Genomic DNA, 16,111 nt, shown 5'->3' on the forward strand with positions numbered 1-16,111 from the left:
TGTGAAAGCGTTTCAGTTGTGCGTGTGAGAGCGTTACAGTAGTGTGTGTGAAAGCGTTTCAATTGTTTGTGTGAGAGCGTTTCAGTTGTGTGTGTGAGAGCGTTTCAGTAGTGCGTGTAAAAGCGTTTCAGTTGTGCGTGTGAAAGCGTTTCAGTAGTGCGTGTGAAAGCGTTTCAGTTGTGCGTGTGAGAGCGTTTCAGGAGTGCGTGTGAGAGCGTTTCAGGAGTCCGTGTGAAAGCGTTTCAGTTGTGCGTGTGAGAGCGTTTCAGGAGTGCGTGTGAGAGCGTTTCAGTTGTGCGTGTGAGAGCGTTTCAGGAGTCCGTGTGAAAGCATTTCAGTTGTGCGTGTGAGAGCGTTACAGTAGTGTGTGTGAAAGCGTTTCAGTTGTTTGTGTGAGAGCGTTTCAGTTGTGTGTGTGAGAGCGTTACAGTAGTGTGTGTGAAAGCGTTTCAGTTGTTTGTGTGAGAGCGTTTCAGTTGTGTGTGTGAGAGCGTTTCAGTAGTGCGTGTGAAAGCGTTTCAGTAGTGCGTGTGAAAGCGTTTCAGTAGTGCGTGTGAGAGCGTTTCAGTAGTGTGTGTGAAAGCGTTTCAGTTGTGCGTGTGAGAGCGTTTCAGTAGTGTGTGTGAAAGCGTTTCAGTAGTGCATGTGAAAGCGTTTCAGTAGTGCGCGTGAGAGCGTTACAGTAGTGCGCGTGAGAGCGTTACAGTAGTGCGCGTGAGAGCGTTTCAGTAGCGCGTGTGACAGCGTTACAGTAGTGCGTGTGAGAGCGTTTCAGTAGCGCGTGTGAGAGCGTTACAGTTGTGTGTGTGAGAGCGTTACAGTAGTGCGTGTCAGGGCGTTTCAGTACTGCGTGTGAGAGCGTTTCAGTAGTGCGTGTGAGAGCGTTTCAGTTGTGCGTGTGAGAGCGTTTCAGTAGTGCGTGTGAGAGCGTTTCAGTTGTGCGTGTGAAAGCGTTTCAGTTGTGTGTTTGAGAGCGTTTCAGTAGTGTGTGTGAAAGCGTTTCAGTAGTGCGTGTCAGAGTGTTTCAGTAGTGCTTTTGAGAGCGTTTCAGGAGTCCGTGTGAAAGCGTTTCAGTTGTGCATGTGAGAGCGTTTCAGGAGTCCGTGTGAAAGCGTTTCAGTTGTGCGTGTGAGAGCGTTTCAGTAGTGCGTGTAAAAGCGTTTCAGTTGTTTGTGTGAGAGCGTTTCAGTTGTGTGTGTGAGAGCGTTTCAGTAGTGCGTGTAAAAGCGTTTCAGTTGTGCGTGTGAAAGCGTTTCAGTAGTGCTTGTGAAAGCGTTTCAGTTGTGCGTGTGAGAGCGTTTCAGGAGTGCGTGTGAGAGCGTTTCAGGAGTCCGTGTGAAAGCGTTTCAGTTGTGCGTGTGAGAGCGTTTCAGGAGTGCGTGTGAGAGCGTTTCAGTTGTGCGTGTGAGAGCGTTTCAGGAGTCCGTGTGAAAGCATTTCAGTTGTGCGTGTGAGAGCGTTACAGTAGTGTGTGTGAAAGCGTTTCAGTTGTTTGTGTGAGAGCGTTTCAGTTGTGTGTGTGAGAGCGTTTCAGTAGTGCGTGTGAAAGCGTTTCAGTAGTGCGTGTGAAAGCGTTTCAGTAGTGCGTGTGAGAGCGTTTCAGTAGTGTGTGTGAAAGCGTTTCAGTTGTGCGTGTGAGAGCGTTTCAGTAGTGTGTGTGAAAGCGTTTCAGTAGTGCATGTGAAAGCGTTTCAGTAGTGCGCGTGAGAGCGTTTCAGTTGTGCGCGTGAGAGCGTTTCAGTAGCGCGTGTGAGAGCGTTACAGTAGTGCGTGTGAGAGCGTTTCAGTAGCGCGTGTGAGAGCGTTACAGTAGTGCGTGTGAGAGCGTTACAGTAGTGCGTGTCAGGGCGTTTCAGTACTGCGTGTGAGAGCGTTTCAGTAGTGCGTGTGAGAGCGTTTCAGTTGTGCGTGTGAGAGCGTTTCAGTTGTGCGTGTGAAAGCGTTTCAGTTGTGTGTTTGAGAGCGTTTCAGTAGTGTGTGTGAAAGCGTTTCAGTAGTGCGTGTCAGAGTGTTTCAGTAGTGCTTTTGAGAGCGTTTCAGGAGTCCGTGTGAAAGCGTTTCAGTTGTGCATGTGAGAGCGTTTCAGGAGTCCGTGTGAAAGCGTTTCAGTTGTGCGTGTGAGAGCGTTTCAGTAGTGCGTGTGAGAGCGTTTCAGTTGTGCGTGTGAAAGCGTTTCAGTTGTGCGTTTGAGAGCGTTTCAGTAGTGCGTGTCAGAGCGTTTCAGTAGTGCTTTTGAGAGCGTTTCAGTAGTGCGTGTGAGAGCGTTTCAGTTGTGCGTGTGAAAGCGTTTCAGTTGTGCGTGTGAGAGCGTTTCAGTAGTGCGTGTGAGAGCGTTACAGTAGTGCGTGTGAGAGCGTTTCAGTAGTGCGCGTGAGAGCGTTTCAGTAGTGCGTGTGAGAGCGTTTCAGTTGTGCGTGTGAGAGCGTTACAGTAGTGCGTGTGAAAGCGTTTCAGTAGTGCGTGTGAGAGCGTTACAGTAGTGCGTGTGAGAGCGTTTCAGGAGTCCGTGTGAAAGCGTTTCAGTTGTGCGTGTGAGAGCATTTCAGTAGTGCGTGTGAGAGCGTTACAGTAGTGCGCGTGAGAGCGTTACAGTAGTGCGTGTGAAAGCGTTTCAGTTGTGCGTGTGAGAGCATTTCAGTAGTGCGTGTGAGAGCGTTTCAGTAGTGCGTGTGAGAGCGTTTCAGTAGTGCGCGTGAGAGCGTTACAGTAGTGCGCGTGAGAGCGTTACAGTAGTGCGTGTGAAAGCGTTTCAGTAGTGCGTGTGAGAGCGTTACCGTAGTGCGCGTGAGAGCGTTACAGTAGTGCGCGTGAGAGCGTTACAGTAGTGCGTGTGAAAGCGTTTCAGTAGTGCGTGTGAGTGCGTTACAGTAGTGCGTGTGAGAGCGTTTCAGTTGTGTGTGTGAGAGCGTTTCAGTAGTGCGCGTGAGAGCGTTTCAGTAGTGTGTGTGAGAGCGTTTCAGTAGTGCGCGTGAGAGCGTTACAGTTGTGTGTGTGAGAGCGTTTCAGTAGTGCGCGTGAGAGCGTTACAGTTGTGTGTGTGAGAGCGTTTCAGTAGTGCGTGTGAGAGCGTTTCAGTTGTGTGTGTGAAAGCGTTTCAGTAGTGCGTGTGAGAGCGTTTCAGTAGTGCGCGTGAGAGCGTTACAGTTGTGTGTGTGAGAGCGTTTCAGTAGTGCGTGTGAGAGCGTTTCAGTTGTGCGTGTGAAAGCGTTTCAGTAGTGCGTGTGAGAGCGTTACAGTTGTGTGTGTGAGAGCGTTTCAGTAGTGCGCGTGAGAGCGTTACAGTAGTGCGTGTGAGAGCATTTCAGTAGTGCGCGTGAGAGCGTTACAGTAGTGCGTGTGAGAGTGTTTCAGTAATAATGTCCCTCACGGCACCTCATATATTTGCTCCCAGATACAATAACAATAGATTCTTATGTTTACACAGCAACTTTCCAGCCTGAAAAAAACCCCTAAAAGTTTATTTTGTGATCCAGAAAGAGTAATATTTAAAACGCCGCGTTCCTCTGCAACTGCCTCGTTTGAGTTTCGGACAAAATGCATTCTGGGATTATTGCCTGGGTTTGGCTACAGGAGCCAGCGAGCTGATTGGAGACTGTAACAGCCAGTCAGTATTGTTTGCATCCAAGTCTGTGATTGGTTGGTTTTGTGGCACACTTGTAACGGTGTACAGAGAGTGGAGCGCGCAGTGAGCAGAGATGTTGTGACCGCGAACGACACGCTGAGAGCAGGTCTGCAGATGTCTGTGAGCACACAGAGCAGAGAACAGAGGGGCTGTTATTGTATGTGTATATGGATAATTGCAAACACTGAAATACATTTCTTGGATGCAGAAATAAATTTGTTCACTCAAATTAAACTTTTATTCTGCTCAAAATAACTTTCTCCTCAACACGCAACATTTGTGCTTGCAAAACTTTTTTGAGTGCGCTCAGAATAGAAGCACTAAAGTAACACCATAGAGTCCCAGTTTAGTGACTGGTGTGTACTTAAACATCCCCGGACATGGTTAAGCAAACAGTTCCCTGAAGAGGTGCCCCTGGTACAGTTCATTTGGACTTAGTTCATATGCAACTTAATCGTAACACGATGAAGCACAAAACTCTTCCTCAACTAAAGCTGCTCTGTGAACACTGTCATGTAAATGAAAATAACAGGTGTTGGGTCTGTGTTTCCACAAACCCCGCTAATTCTAGAGACTTATTCATCATGAAGAAAACAAGACAGTCGATCGATTATTTGCGCAAGGGAGGCCTCGTCTGTGTCCACCACGAAAATGACCCCCAGATCTGACCTCCTCCTGCTACCTTTTATTGAGAGACAGTTCACACAAAACACGTCAGAACAAAGCCACGCCCACATGGTCCTAAGATGTGTGAACTTCTGTATTTAAGTAAGAGTGTGTGTGTGTGTGTGTGTGTGTGTGTGTGTGTGTGTGTGTGTGTGTGTGTGTGTGTGTGTGTCAGACCTCCTGCTGACCAAAGGGTCGTAAACCCAGGAAGTTTACATCAAAAGAAACAGATCTTTCAGATAGGATGTATCTACAATAAAACCTCCCCCAGCACAGAGTGGTTGGAGAGGTGGTCAAGATCAAAGGAATGGCTTTGATCCTACTGCTTGAACTAAGACTGTACAAATTTAAGAAACACAATGGCAACATTCAACAATTAGACTTAACAACAGGTGTGTAAGACATGTAAGAGGCATGTTCTGCTTCCCCAGTAAAGCCACAATACATGTAAACTATAAACCTAATTCTGCTGTGCAAGAGTGTCCGTGTGTGTGTGCTCAGATGACCTGAAGTCTACTTGAGATCATCAAGTAGAGTGTGCATTCACCCTGAAATTAGTAGAGGGGGTTACGTATTAGCTATATTAGCTATTTTCTATCATGTTCATACATATATGTCTATTTTTCAATACTTTTGATTATTGATATTGAAGCAATTTGTCTTTGTAGCCAAGTTGGTGCAGTCGTCGTTGTTTTAGTTTCACAACAGTCCAGCATGTGACAGTTTGTAAAGCGGGCGGGCACTGGCACTTTGTCAATACAATTATGCAGGCTATGGACTGACTCAAAGAAACCAACATTCTATTGGCCCACAGTTGCATCAACCCATTGGGCAAAGGCCCAATAAGCCAGATTACCACTCAAGGGCTGAATGTGCAGCTATAGTCGTGGTCTACTCATCTGGAGCATCCTGCCATGGAAATTTGGGGGTTTCTAATAATTACTTTGAATCATTATTCCATCCACTTTGTCCAGTGTACCATTATCACTGGCACGCTCCAGAGCACGATGCTACCACCGCCATGTTTGACAGACCGTACAGTGTTTACTCATCCAAACATACCTGTTGTTGTTGGGGCCAAACAGCTCAACCTTTGTGTCTGCTGACCACAAACCTGCAGAAGGAACTTGGCTTGTTTATGAGGTATCTGCACACTTCAGTGGCGCCTGAAGGCACTGATTTTCTCAGTGCACAGTAACTTGAAACTGTGTCGGACAGTTCAGTGACGCTGGTGTTCCAACAGTTTCCAGGTCATAACACTTTCCTCTTATCTGAAGGGTGACCGTCTGGGTTGTTTTCCAGACCTCAGCAAAGTGGTGGCACATCAGAATAACTTAGTTCTATAAATACCAAAAAAATAATACAATAGAATTCAATGAAATTATTAATAACTTCTTATTAAATATTAATAACTATTAATACTCACCACAAATAAACCCATCTAAAACTGAAAGTGATCAGTTTCTTGACAATGCAACCCTTCCAAAGTCACTAGACAGTCAAGCAATGGCACTGGAGTCACCACTGACATCAGGTAAACTCCAGGGGGCTAATCCTCAACTCAAAACAAGCTAAAAAATTACATGGGTGCGAACAATCTACTTACCTAATGTTTCTAACAGAAAAGACTCTACACGAGTAGGTGTATGGGGTCCCCAGACTAACCTAGACCCCTTTACTCACACCACAGCCTTCAAACAAAAGAAATACAGCAGAGGAGATTTGTGCCAAACAATTCTAAGCAAGGAAGGGAGAAAACGCCCAACCACAGGCGAGTCTCCTTATTAAGGTGTGCACTCCTGGTTTGTCCAATCACGCCTCCTTCCTGTAATTAGCTGGAGATCCCCAAATTGACAGCAGAATGCAGTCTGTGTACCTAAGGCAGCGGTCCCCAACCTTTTTTGCACCACGGACCGGTTTATGCCCGACAATATTTTCACAGACCGGCCTTTAAGCTGTCGCGGATAAATACAACAAAATAAAACCAGTACCAGTACCGAAAAAATGAAGATTTATTCATAACACACGTGAAAAGACCCAGGAAAACCGAGTTAACGATAAAAACAATAACAAAATAACACTGAAAACCAATAAAAACCCTGAAAACTATACATTTCACACCTGAGCCTCAACTTTCGCGGCCCGGTACCAAACGACTCGCGGCCCGGTACCGGTCCGAGGCCCGGGGGTTGGGGACCGCTGACCTAAGGGAATGGCAAACAAAAGGAGAGGGAAAGAAAACATGCAGCCTGCAGACACGTATCAACGTGAGTGTTGAATCTCTTTGCTAGAATTATGTTTGGGTGTGTCAAATGTTTGACACGTGCTGTACTGATAGTTGCTTTACGTATCATTACTACAGACCACAGCTGAATAAATCAACTTGGAAGCTGCCACCGTGTTCTTTAACCGGAACACGACCACCATACCGTGCCACTGTAAATCAGTGGCACGGTATGGTGGTCCCCCCCCCCCCCCCCCCCCCCCCAGAACGGGCCTGGGCTCTCAGGGGTCCCCTGGTGCATCGGTGGAGTTGGAGGTGTGTTCAACTGGTGGGGATGCTGTTACATCCTTGCAGAAGTTCTCTTCTCTCTAGGACTTCATTCTGCAGGTGGGGGCGATATATGTAGGAAAGGTGGTGAATGAACTCAACCTGGGTGTCTATTGTCTTATATAGTCTGGGAGGTGATTGGATGATGGGGTATGTTAGAGATTTTCTACAGGGTAGGTGTGGTTTCCTCTCTGGTGTGGTCGGGTGGGCCGCCCCGGGGTCTATGGGGGTTGGTCGTGCTACTGCTGTGGACCCCGGTTTGATTGCCCCTCTGGGGACGATTGCACCTGGACCTGGGGGTATAAGGCATGTTCTCAGTGTCCGGGGCTGGGTGCTCAGGTATGTACTGGCATACTCCCGGTGGCTTGACGGGGCCTGGCACTCATGGCTCAGTCGGGCTCCTTCTGGGGGTTGGGGGGCACTCGGACCTCTGGGCCCGGGGCTCGGTCCGCACTGGCGTGGCTGCTGGCAGGGCCTGCAGGCATGTTACCACAGCCCCCTGTGGCCTCTGGATGGCTGGGCCTGGACCTCCTCCATGTCTGCTTTATGTCGTTCCTGGGGGATGGGGCTATGGTTCCCCACACCCTCTAGTGCAGCGGTCCCCAACATTTTTTGCACCACGGACCGGCCTTTAAGGTGTCGCAGATAAATACAACAAACTAAAACCAGTACCGGTACCAAAAAAAGATTTATTCATAACACACGGAAAAAGACCCGAGCCTCAACTCTCGTGTCCTGGTACCAAATGACTCACGGACCGGCCCGGGGGTTGGGACCGCTGCTCTAGCAGATAGTTACATGGAGAAACCTTTTGAATACACAGGTGTACACACAGGTGTTCACACACACACGTTGTTGTCCTTGGCTGCTGCCTCAAAGCACATCGTGTGTTGTCGATCTTCTGTGCTGCTCAGTAACATTCAGTATTTATTATTTACTGTTACTTGTACTTATCTAGGTTGTTGCTGTGGTCTCTCTACCGTGTCGTTCTCTTTTGCTGGTTTTCTTTTTTTTTCTTCCAACAGGTGATCCAGCTGATTTTTAGTGTCTTTTCTCTCTGTCCCTCTTCCCCTCTAACTTTCTTTCTCCCAGTCATGTCTAGTTTGTAATAACTTAAAATAAAATAAAGATCAATCAGGGACCGACTGTTGGCGAACAGTAGAAAACACTGCTGACAGACAGACGCTGTGGTATAATAGAAGCAACAAAGAGCGTAGAGTATGTTACTGACAGAACGTGAACTGGGCTGATGGGATTGTGCTAAAATGGCCAAAGCTCGATGTAACGGAGTATTTGGGGTATTTCTACTATTTCTTCAAGTCCATCGCCTTACAGCAGTGAATAAAAATAGAGATGTGGGAGGAGCCTGGCTTGTCGTCAGTGTGGTGAGGTGAGACCAGCTTCACAGCGCCTCCTGTTATCTAACAACCTGCCTGTTATGTAACAGCACACACGAAAATTTTGCAAAGACATGAGGAGGAGGAGGAGGAAGAGGTCTGCACTAGGCCTGCACTGATATCAAAGTCGATACCGTTTATTAGACCCACAGAGCAGCCTGAGACAAAGGAAATGATCACATCTGTACTAGTGAATGAATTCATGCTGTCATGATCAGTGATGTAAATATGAATTTACCGTTCAAAGGATCCTGCTGGATCTCTGCAGATACCTTTAAAGGTTTCAGCCTCAGCTTTTGATTTCATTCTACTGTAACCATGTTAAAATGTCACAGTACATCAAACACATTCAGCTTATTGGAGCCTTTTTGTTCCCTTTTTGTTACATTTGGCGTTTTTTAATGCTTGTGGATGTGCAAATGTGGCAAAGCACAGTGTCTTCATAGACCATCATGTCTACGACTGCTGTCATGCTGAATGCCTGCTGGCTGCTGTTCTTACTCAGGGTTGTTCGAATGTTAATCAAACCAGCATTTCTGTGAGTGTGCAGTGCATGGACCATATCCATCCATCCAATCCATCACACAACTGAAATATTGTGACCTATTACTCTTTACAAAAACGGAGACCATTTATATTCACAGTTTATTATAACACTTCGTAAGTAAGGTAATAATAAGGTTATAAAAAGTGCAATTAGAGAGTTCTTAAAGCTGTAAGTCTGCTACACTGTTCAGAGAGTCACATGGAAAGAAGCACATTACTCAGATTCTACATTCAACTGTTTTTTATTGAAGCATGCTTTGATTTCTTTTTTTAAAAATCAGTTATCAACAACAATAGAGATGTGATATTAATTTTATTAAAATAAAGTCTGCATTACAGTATCAGTCGGGTAATAACTGGATACCTCATTCATCTACGTGCACACTGAGTTAGTCCATCATTCCCTCATTTCTTTATACAGACATGGGTGCAACACTCTAAACCAGCATCAGTCTGTCTGTGTGACGCAGCTGTGACACAGTCGGTCGGGGTGTGTGTGTGTGTGTGTGTGTGTGTGTGTGTGTGTGTGTGTGTGTGTGTGTGTGTGTGTGTGTGTGTGTGTGAGGGGGACCACAGATTCCAGCTTACCCCTCTCTCCTTCCAGATCCATCTCTCCAGTTTCCTCCCTGCAGCATCCCTCCTCCTGCTAAGCCAATCCCCTGGTGCACAGCAGCATCATGTGACCAACAACTACCAATAGTGTACTACCAGGCACCGGCAAAAAGAGGGGAGGTGTCTCTCTGTGTTCTTCTTCTCTTCACTGTGAGTCAGACGGCATCCCTGGATGAGAATGGATGGATGGACACGCAGGATTCATCTGACTAGCACAGAGAGGTTTCTCCTTTTTATTTCCCCCTGAGGAGGAAGCGTGCTGCTCCATCTTTAACACCTACTGCATCCCTCCCTCCTTCCCTCCCACTGCTACTGGCACACAGAGGAGATGAATGGGGAGGCGATGGACCCGGCACAAGAGCAGCAGCAGAATGCCGGTAACACCTCCCACCTACCTCCCCCTCCAACCATCACACCGGCCATTCCCCCCTATGTGAAGCTGGGTCTGACCATCGCCTACACCGTCTTCTACTCACTGCTCTTTGCCTTCGTCTATGCCCAGCTTTGGCTGGTGCTGCGGTACCGGCACAAGCGCTTCAGCTACCAGACGGCCTTCCTGTTCCTGTGTCTGCTGTGGGCCGCCCTGCGCGCCCTTCTCTTCTCCTTCTATTTCAGAGACTGTGTGACCGCCAATGCACTTGGACCCTTTGCCTTCTGGCTTCTGTACTGCTTCCCCGTCTGCCTGCAGTTCTTCACGCTCAGTCTCATGAACCTCTACTGTGCGCAGGTGAGCGGGCTTCTGCTGCTGTTACTGTTCTGCTGCTGTTACTGTCGTAGCAGAGACCGGTGGCTCTGGGAACGGCTAACAGGGTTCAGACTCTGGCAGGCTTTAGTCCACGCAGGCAGTACGGGGTTAATCTGCAACAAATCTGAGGTATCCTTTCATTTATTGTTGATGTGCTGCCATCTGTGGCCGCTGACGGTAAGAACATGAATGATTAAATAAGCAGGTTCCCACCTTCACTAGTCCCAGTGGCAGACAGTGGCACAGTAAAAGCCAGTCTGAATTACAGTGGGGGGTTCTGTTGACTCAGGAATCTGTGGGGCTGAAGAATGAAGTACAACAAACTGCAGTTCTTGAAACGGCCACTTGAGGCTGACTCTAAAACCGAGTCAGTGCTGTGAACATGTTTGCAGCCCGGTAGCTTTGGCCTCTGTGGATAGTTTCCTCTATACTGCATAAAGGTTTGATGTTAGGATGCTTCAGTTTGTAGGTGGATGCCCAATAGCTCATAGAGCTGTAGCTGACTGAGCTTGTGGTGCTGGAGCTTTTTGAAGTCCAACAAGTTTGTATTTCAGTTTTAGGAAGTGAAAGTGTCTGGTACATAGTCCTGATTGGTATGTATGTGGTGACCCTGCATCACTGTCGTGACATCTGTCACTGATCAGCTCTGATGAGTGCAGCTGCTCAACTAGACCAGGAAACAGAGTGTTTTCACATGAGAGGAGACTCATTAACCAGCAGCGCTTGTCTGTGAGAAAGATGACACAGGTTATTTTACTACAGTGCATTATTTCCTTAATGCGGGTACCTTCAGGAACAAATCAATGAGATGAGCTGCTGCAGGCTCTGAGGAAGCACACACAGTTTGCAATGCTTGCATGCTGAACACATGGCAGAGACAGATGACGCTGTGTGGACCGAGTGAAGCTCAGACAAAAGTCTGTGTGCTGTAAATGTCCAGTTGTTGTTTTAGAAGCGATCCAAGTGCATTTGACTGAGATTAACTTGTGACTCATTGTTCAGCCGTAGGTAGTGAAACCTGGAGCTTTTGGGGGGAAACTGTTGATCGTGCTCTTTGGCAGTGAAGCATGTTAATAAGCTTATATTATACGTGAGCTTCATTTTTGAATGACATAAAGAAGTGCTGTTTCATTTATGAGCTGATAATCTGACAAAATAAAGCTTTTCCAGCTTCCTGGTCGTGGAGGTAAAGCAACCCTGAGTGTGCTTCTCAGGAAGATCCAACTGATAGGTATTCCTTTGAATAGACCTAGAGCCTGGGTCCTGCATTAACAAAAGGAGAACAGAGTCCTGACTGGCCAGCAGTCCTTGAGGAGGCCGGGCTGTTGGACTAAATGTGTCCGTCAGATGACCTCTCAGCCCGTTTGAATAACCAGTCTCTGCCTGTCTCTGCTTCTTCCCCACAGGTTTACTTTAAGGCAAAGTCCAAGTACGCACCAGCACTACTGAAGTACAGGTAACTTGACTAACTTGTGAAATCGAAGAAGGTTGTCAAAGCAGGAAGTGGAGTTGGTATTTTCCTAGCTTTTCCAGAATCCACAGCGCTGTCTCCCCTCTCCCAGACTTCCTCTGTACCTGGTCTTCCTTTGCGTCAGTCTCATTTTTCTGGTGGTTAATCTGATCTGCGCCCTGATGGTCAAGATGACTGCTGCCGACGTGAAGACCATCGTTCTGGTGAGGGTGACCGTTAACGACAGCTTGTTCGTACTCTGCGCCATCTCGCTGTCCGTCTGCCTCTACAAGGTGGCCAAGATGTCATTGGCCAACATCTACCTGGAGTCAAAGGTAGAGTCTCCTTTCATTTACAACATGTGCTAAACTATGAGGAACGAGAGATCATGCTGCACAAAATTGTTTGAATAAACTGATGAAATGTCTCTGTGTGTAGGGAACGTCCGTGTGTCAGGTGACCCTGATCGGCATCACGGTGGTGTTGTTATACGCATCACGAGCCTGTTACAACCTGGTGGTGCTTGCCCTCGCTGACATCGAGACCATCAACTCCTTCGACTATGACTGGTACAACGTCTCCGACCAGGTTAGACCTTCATCCAGCTGTAAACAGGAGCCGGCTCCTTATGTCACCATCATGTAACTAGGACTGGGGTAGTACTCGTTGCAGAGGTCCTGCATAAAGCCGACCTGATCTCCATACATGTGTTCATTCAATCACACCCATACCTGACCTGACCTGGGTATACCATGGGTATGGCTATGTTGTGTGCTCTGCACGCATTCCCCGCTGTGTGTGTGGAAAACATGCACAGACCAGTGTGCCACTACATGTCAGCAGGTTTGGAAAGCTGTGTTTCTGTTGCCTCTGACCTGTGTGTGTGCGTCCTCAGGCAGACTTGCGGTCCTCTCTTGGAGACGCCGGTTACATCGTATTTGGGGTGATCCTGTTCGTGTGGGAGCTGCTGCCCACCTCACTGGTTGTGTTCTTCTTCAGGGTGAGACGGCCGCCTCAGGATCGGGTCAGTACTGCAGGTTCTTACAGTTGACATGAGGTTTTCTCTCTAAGTTAATGATAGGCCATCACTGTTTGACTGCTGCTCTGATGTATTTGGTCCAACAGAGCACCACGGGAATCCCTAACCACGTTCTCTCCTCCAGAGGATATTTCTTTGACAATCCTCGTCGCTATGACAGCGATGACGACTTGGCGTGGAGCATTCCTCCCCAGAACGCCTCAGCGAGGTGTGAACATCATTTCTGACTTTACAATGTCACTGTCACTGGTACTTATGGATGCCTGTGGCTGGGTTAACTGGTGATTCTAAATTGCCCATAGGTATGAATGTGAGTGTGAATGGTTGTCTGTCTCTCTGTGGTAGCCCTGCAACAGACAACTGGGACAGGCTCCAGTTCCCCATGACCTGCATATAGCTTCAGACAGGACTACCATTAAGGCCTGGTTGTTGGACTGCTTCATTTATGGCTCCCTCTGAATGGCAATGAGGCAGGTGTAGTGGTGGGCGTGCAAATAGCAGAGATAGTGAAGGTCGACTCCATTCATCTGGACGTAGTGTTTTCAGTGGGTGTAATGAAAGTCACCTGGATGAGTGAAGAAACGTTTCTCCCACTGAAACGTTCAGATGAACAGAATCAGCCTTTTAGGATTTCCTTAGTGGAAGCGCCAGATCTCCTGTGACACAGGTCTCTGTGACAGAGCGGCTCCTGTAGGTGCGTTATGGAGCTGGCGAGTGTATAACTTGAACCCTGACTTTAAACAGTCAGCTGTGTGCCTTTGCCTGTGTCTAGATATACAATATTTGCTCCATTAAAGCCTCTGAAGGACAATGGGTCTGATTGCGATGGAGCAGAGCTGACCTGACGGTTTCACCAAAACGCAGAAAACCTGAAGCTTTTTTCACAGGCTTGGTCCTGACTGCCATATTTTCTCTGACAGCCTTTCCTCTGACTGCTGCGACTGGGGCAGCCGCCACAGCAGCTTCACCGTGCATCCCAACAGTGACGAACAGCGCCTGACCACCGCTGCCGGGGAGCTCCGCCCTTATCCATGAGTCCGCTGCTCTGTGTACAGCATCACTCTGCACTTTGACACGGTTCGGTTATTGTGTTTGTTATCGTCACTGACATAAGGCTTTGTGGAGTCACTGTAGAAAATAAAGAAGAATGTGTTACAGCAGGGGTCTCAAACTCGCGGCGCGGGGCCACTTGTAGGTGACGTGAAGAAAGATAATGCAGTTCGGCCCTGGAAGTGCGCCACGTGTCTGCACGGGCAGAGAGGACCAAAGGCTTCAGTTAGTGAAGAGTCAGTTTCTTATGCAACAATTTAAACAAACAAACAAAACACTTTCAGTAATATTTGTTTGTGTTTCCTTGTGTGTTTGTTTGTACTCCTAAAACACTAAAGTGGCCGTCCAATGAGACCACAGTGGTCCACAGCTCACTTCAGTTTGAGACCCCTGCCTTACAGGTTTCTACACAACAGTTAATCACTATGTGTCCTTAATTTTTGGTCCCCCAGCTGATCGCCCCAAACAGTCCCAGAACATCAAGTGTTTAGCTGTAAACAAGAACATCTGAATTTGGCCTCATGATGTTGGACTTTTCCCACAGCTACAATGTTGCTGCTTCTAAGACTCGCGGTATGAATATGATGTTGTGATGAATGTTTCGAGTATTTCAATGAAGATAATCCAGGTAGTGAATTAAATTGGAAACAGTTCTTTTCATGAAGTCAGCTTCTTTGTATTTATTCACACACTCACAAAGACATCCGATCAGAGACACGTCCGTCTCTGCTGTGCTGGGACACTGTAGGGGTTAGCTGATAACAAAGCCAGTTAAACGTGGCCATCATCTGCACATCTGTGTAGTCCACATTGTTCTGCTGTAAAATACTGCAGCAGGTCAAAGTTAAACAGGAAAGGAGAACAGTGCACATCATACCGGTCCTCTCATTACTATATGAAACAAAGTGGGCACTACATAAAGCTAACCTGTTTTCAGCCTGTCTAAATGTATGTTAAGCTTTCTTTTACTGTAAATGTGTGAGGGTCATTTTTGGCTGAAAAAGGTTAGAAAACCATTTTCAAACAAAAACAAGTTCGAACCATTAAAAGAGCAGGATCATTGCTAATGTTAGCGACACAATATTAGCAGTGAACATCTGTCCAGATGTGTTTTAAAAGTAACAATTTAATGTGTTCAAATATCTTCAATGGAGAAGACCTCTGCAGCTTTTTAAAAGACGGAGATGCACAAAATGCTTCATTAAAAGTTCATCTGGAGCCACATGAGATTTGATAAAGATGATCAGGACACGCAGCAGCGTACTGCTTTACCACCTATGCTTGGCAGTGTTGACAGGTCAGCTGGGATTCCCTAACCCCAGCACATCAACTAATTCCAGTAGAAAGGAATTCATTGTGCTGCTCATCACACCATTTTAACATTTCCCCCTAAAACGACCTGAAACAACATAAACCCAGCTGCTGGTTTGCAGGACGCACACGTGTGATCTGTGTCTGAGTATTAATAATAATAATGGATTGGATTTATATAGCGCTTTTCAAGGCACCCAAAACGCTTTACAATGCCACTATTCATTCACTCTCACATTCACACACTGGTGCAGGCAGCTACAGCTGTAGCCACAGCAGACTGGGGCAGACTGACAGAAGCGAGGCTGCCATATCGCGCCATCGGCCCTTCTGGCCAACACCAGTAGGCGGTAGGTGAAGTGTCTTGCCCAAGGACACAACGACCAGGACAGAGAGGCCAGGGATCGAACCGGCAACCTTCCGGTTACAGATGCGATTCCCAACCCCCTGAGCCACGGTCGCCCCATATATTCAGGTCTGAGCACAGAGCAAACATGTTAGCATGCTGTCTGTGCAGCTGATGCTGTTAGCAGCAGAATGCAGCTGCATGTGTCCAGTTTACTTTACCATCACGCTCTCGTCCTTGTGCAGTAATAATAAAAGTAACATCCATGCTCACGCTGCAGACTGAGCCATTATTTTCCTCCTCCTGCACACCAACTGAAATCAGCTGATTGGTTATTGGTTCTCCAAACTTTGCTCAACCTTTGTTCATTTTATTTCAGAAGAAAGAGAGCGGTGTGAACTCTCAGTGGTGACTCGGGGTTATCTGCATTTGGCAGACTTTGTTTCCTTACACTCTTGAAGGCTGTCTGTCACCCCTCCTGGACACGTTGCTGTTCTGTCATCACGTGACGTCTTAGAGCATTGCTTGGAAACTGAAACGACACCGAGAGGATTGTTAGGCAGCTCAGAGTGCTTCAGTGCAATTCATGAAGTGGGAAAAGGCAGGCAGAAATGACCAAAACTACTTATTAGTCACTTTGAAGACAGTATTCAGGCTGTAGGCAGTATTTCTGGAAGGAACTAGCAGATCATTTTCTTAAATCCTTGAAAAGCTCCTCATGAAAGTTTTTCCTCTTTTTACTTTGTGAGAAAAGCAGGAAGAGGTGGTGAAGAAGC

The 16,111-nt window shown here is 47.2% G+C and overlaps 1 protein-coding gene across 1 annotated transcript; it reads left to right on the forward strand.

Annotated features, from left to right (window-relative positions):
* The first annotated feature begins 9,530 nt into the window (after positions 1-9,530).
* On the forward strand, positions 9,531-14,319 carry gpr137bb (G protein-coupled receptor 137Bb). The gene is made up of 7 exons (XM_082535193.1): positions 9,531-10,121; positions 11,546-11,595; positions 11,702-11,924; positions 12,028-12,177; positions 12,485-12,613; positions 12,715-12,836; positions 13,549-14,319. Exons 1-7 carry the CDS (start codon positions 9,723-9,725, stop codon positions 13,661-13,663), a joined length of 1,188 nt encoding a protein of 395 aa, XP_082391319.1. The 5' UTR covers positions 9,531-9,722; the 3' UTR covers positions 13,664-14,319.
* The last annotated feature ends 1,792 nt before the right edge of the window (positions 14,320-16,111 follow it).

Source organism: Aulonocara stuartgranti, assembly GCF_965226115.1.
Source record: "Aulonocara stuartgranti genome assembly, chromosome: 6".
Lineage (NCBI taxonomy): Eukaryota > Metazoa > Chordata > Actinopteri > Cichliformes > Cichlidae > Aulonocara > Aulonocara stuartgranti.

Coding starts and splice junctions, on each gene's coding strand:
- gpr137bb (XM_082535193.1), top strand. CDS start 9,723: ATGAATGGGGAGGCGATGGACCCGGCACAAGAGCAGCAGCAGAATGCC. Junction 12,614..12,714: donor GACGGCCGCCTCAGGATCGG/GTCAGTACTGCA, acceptor TTGGTCCAACAG/AGCACCACGGGAATCCCTAA. Junction 12,837..13,548: donor CCCCAGAACGCCTCAGCGAG/GTGTGAACATCA, acceptor TTTCTCTGACAG/CCTTTCCTCTGACTGCTGCG.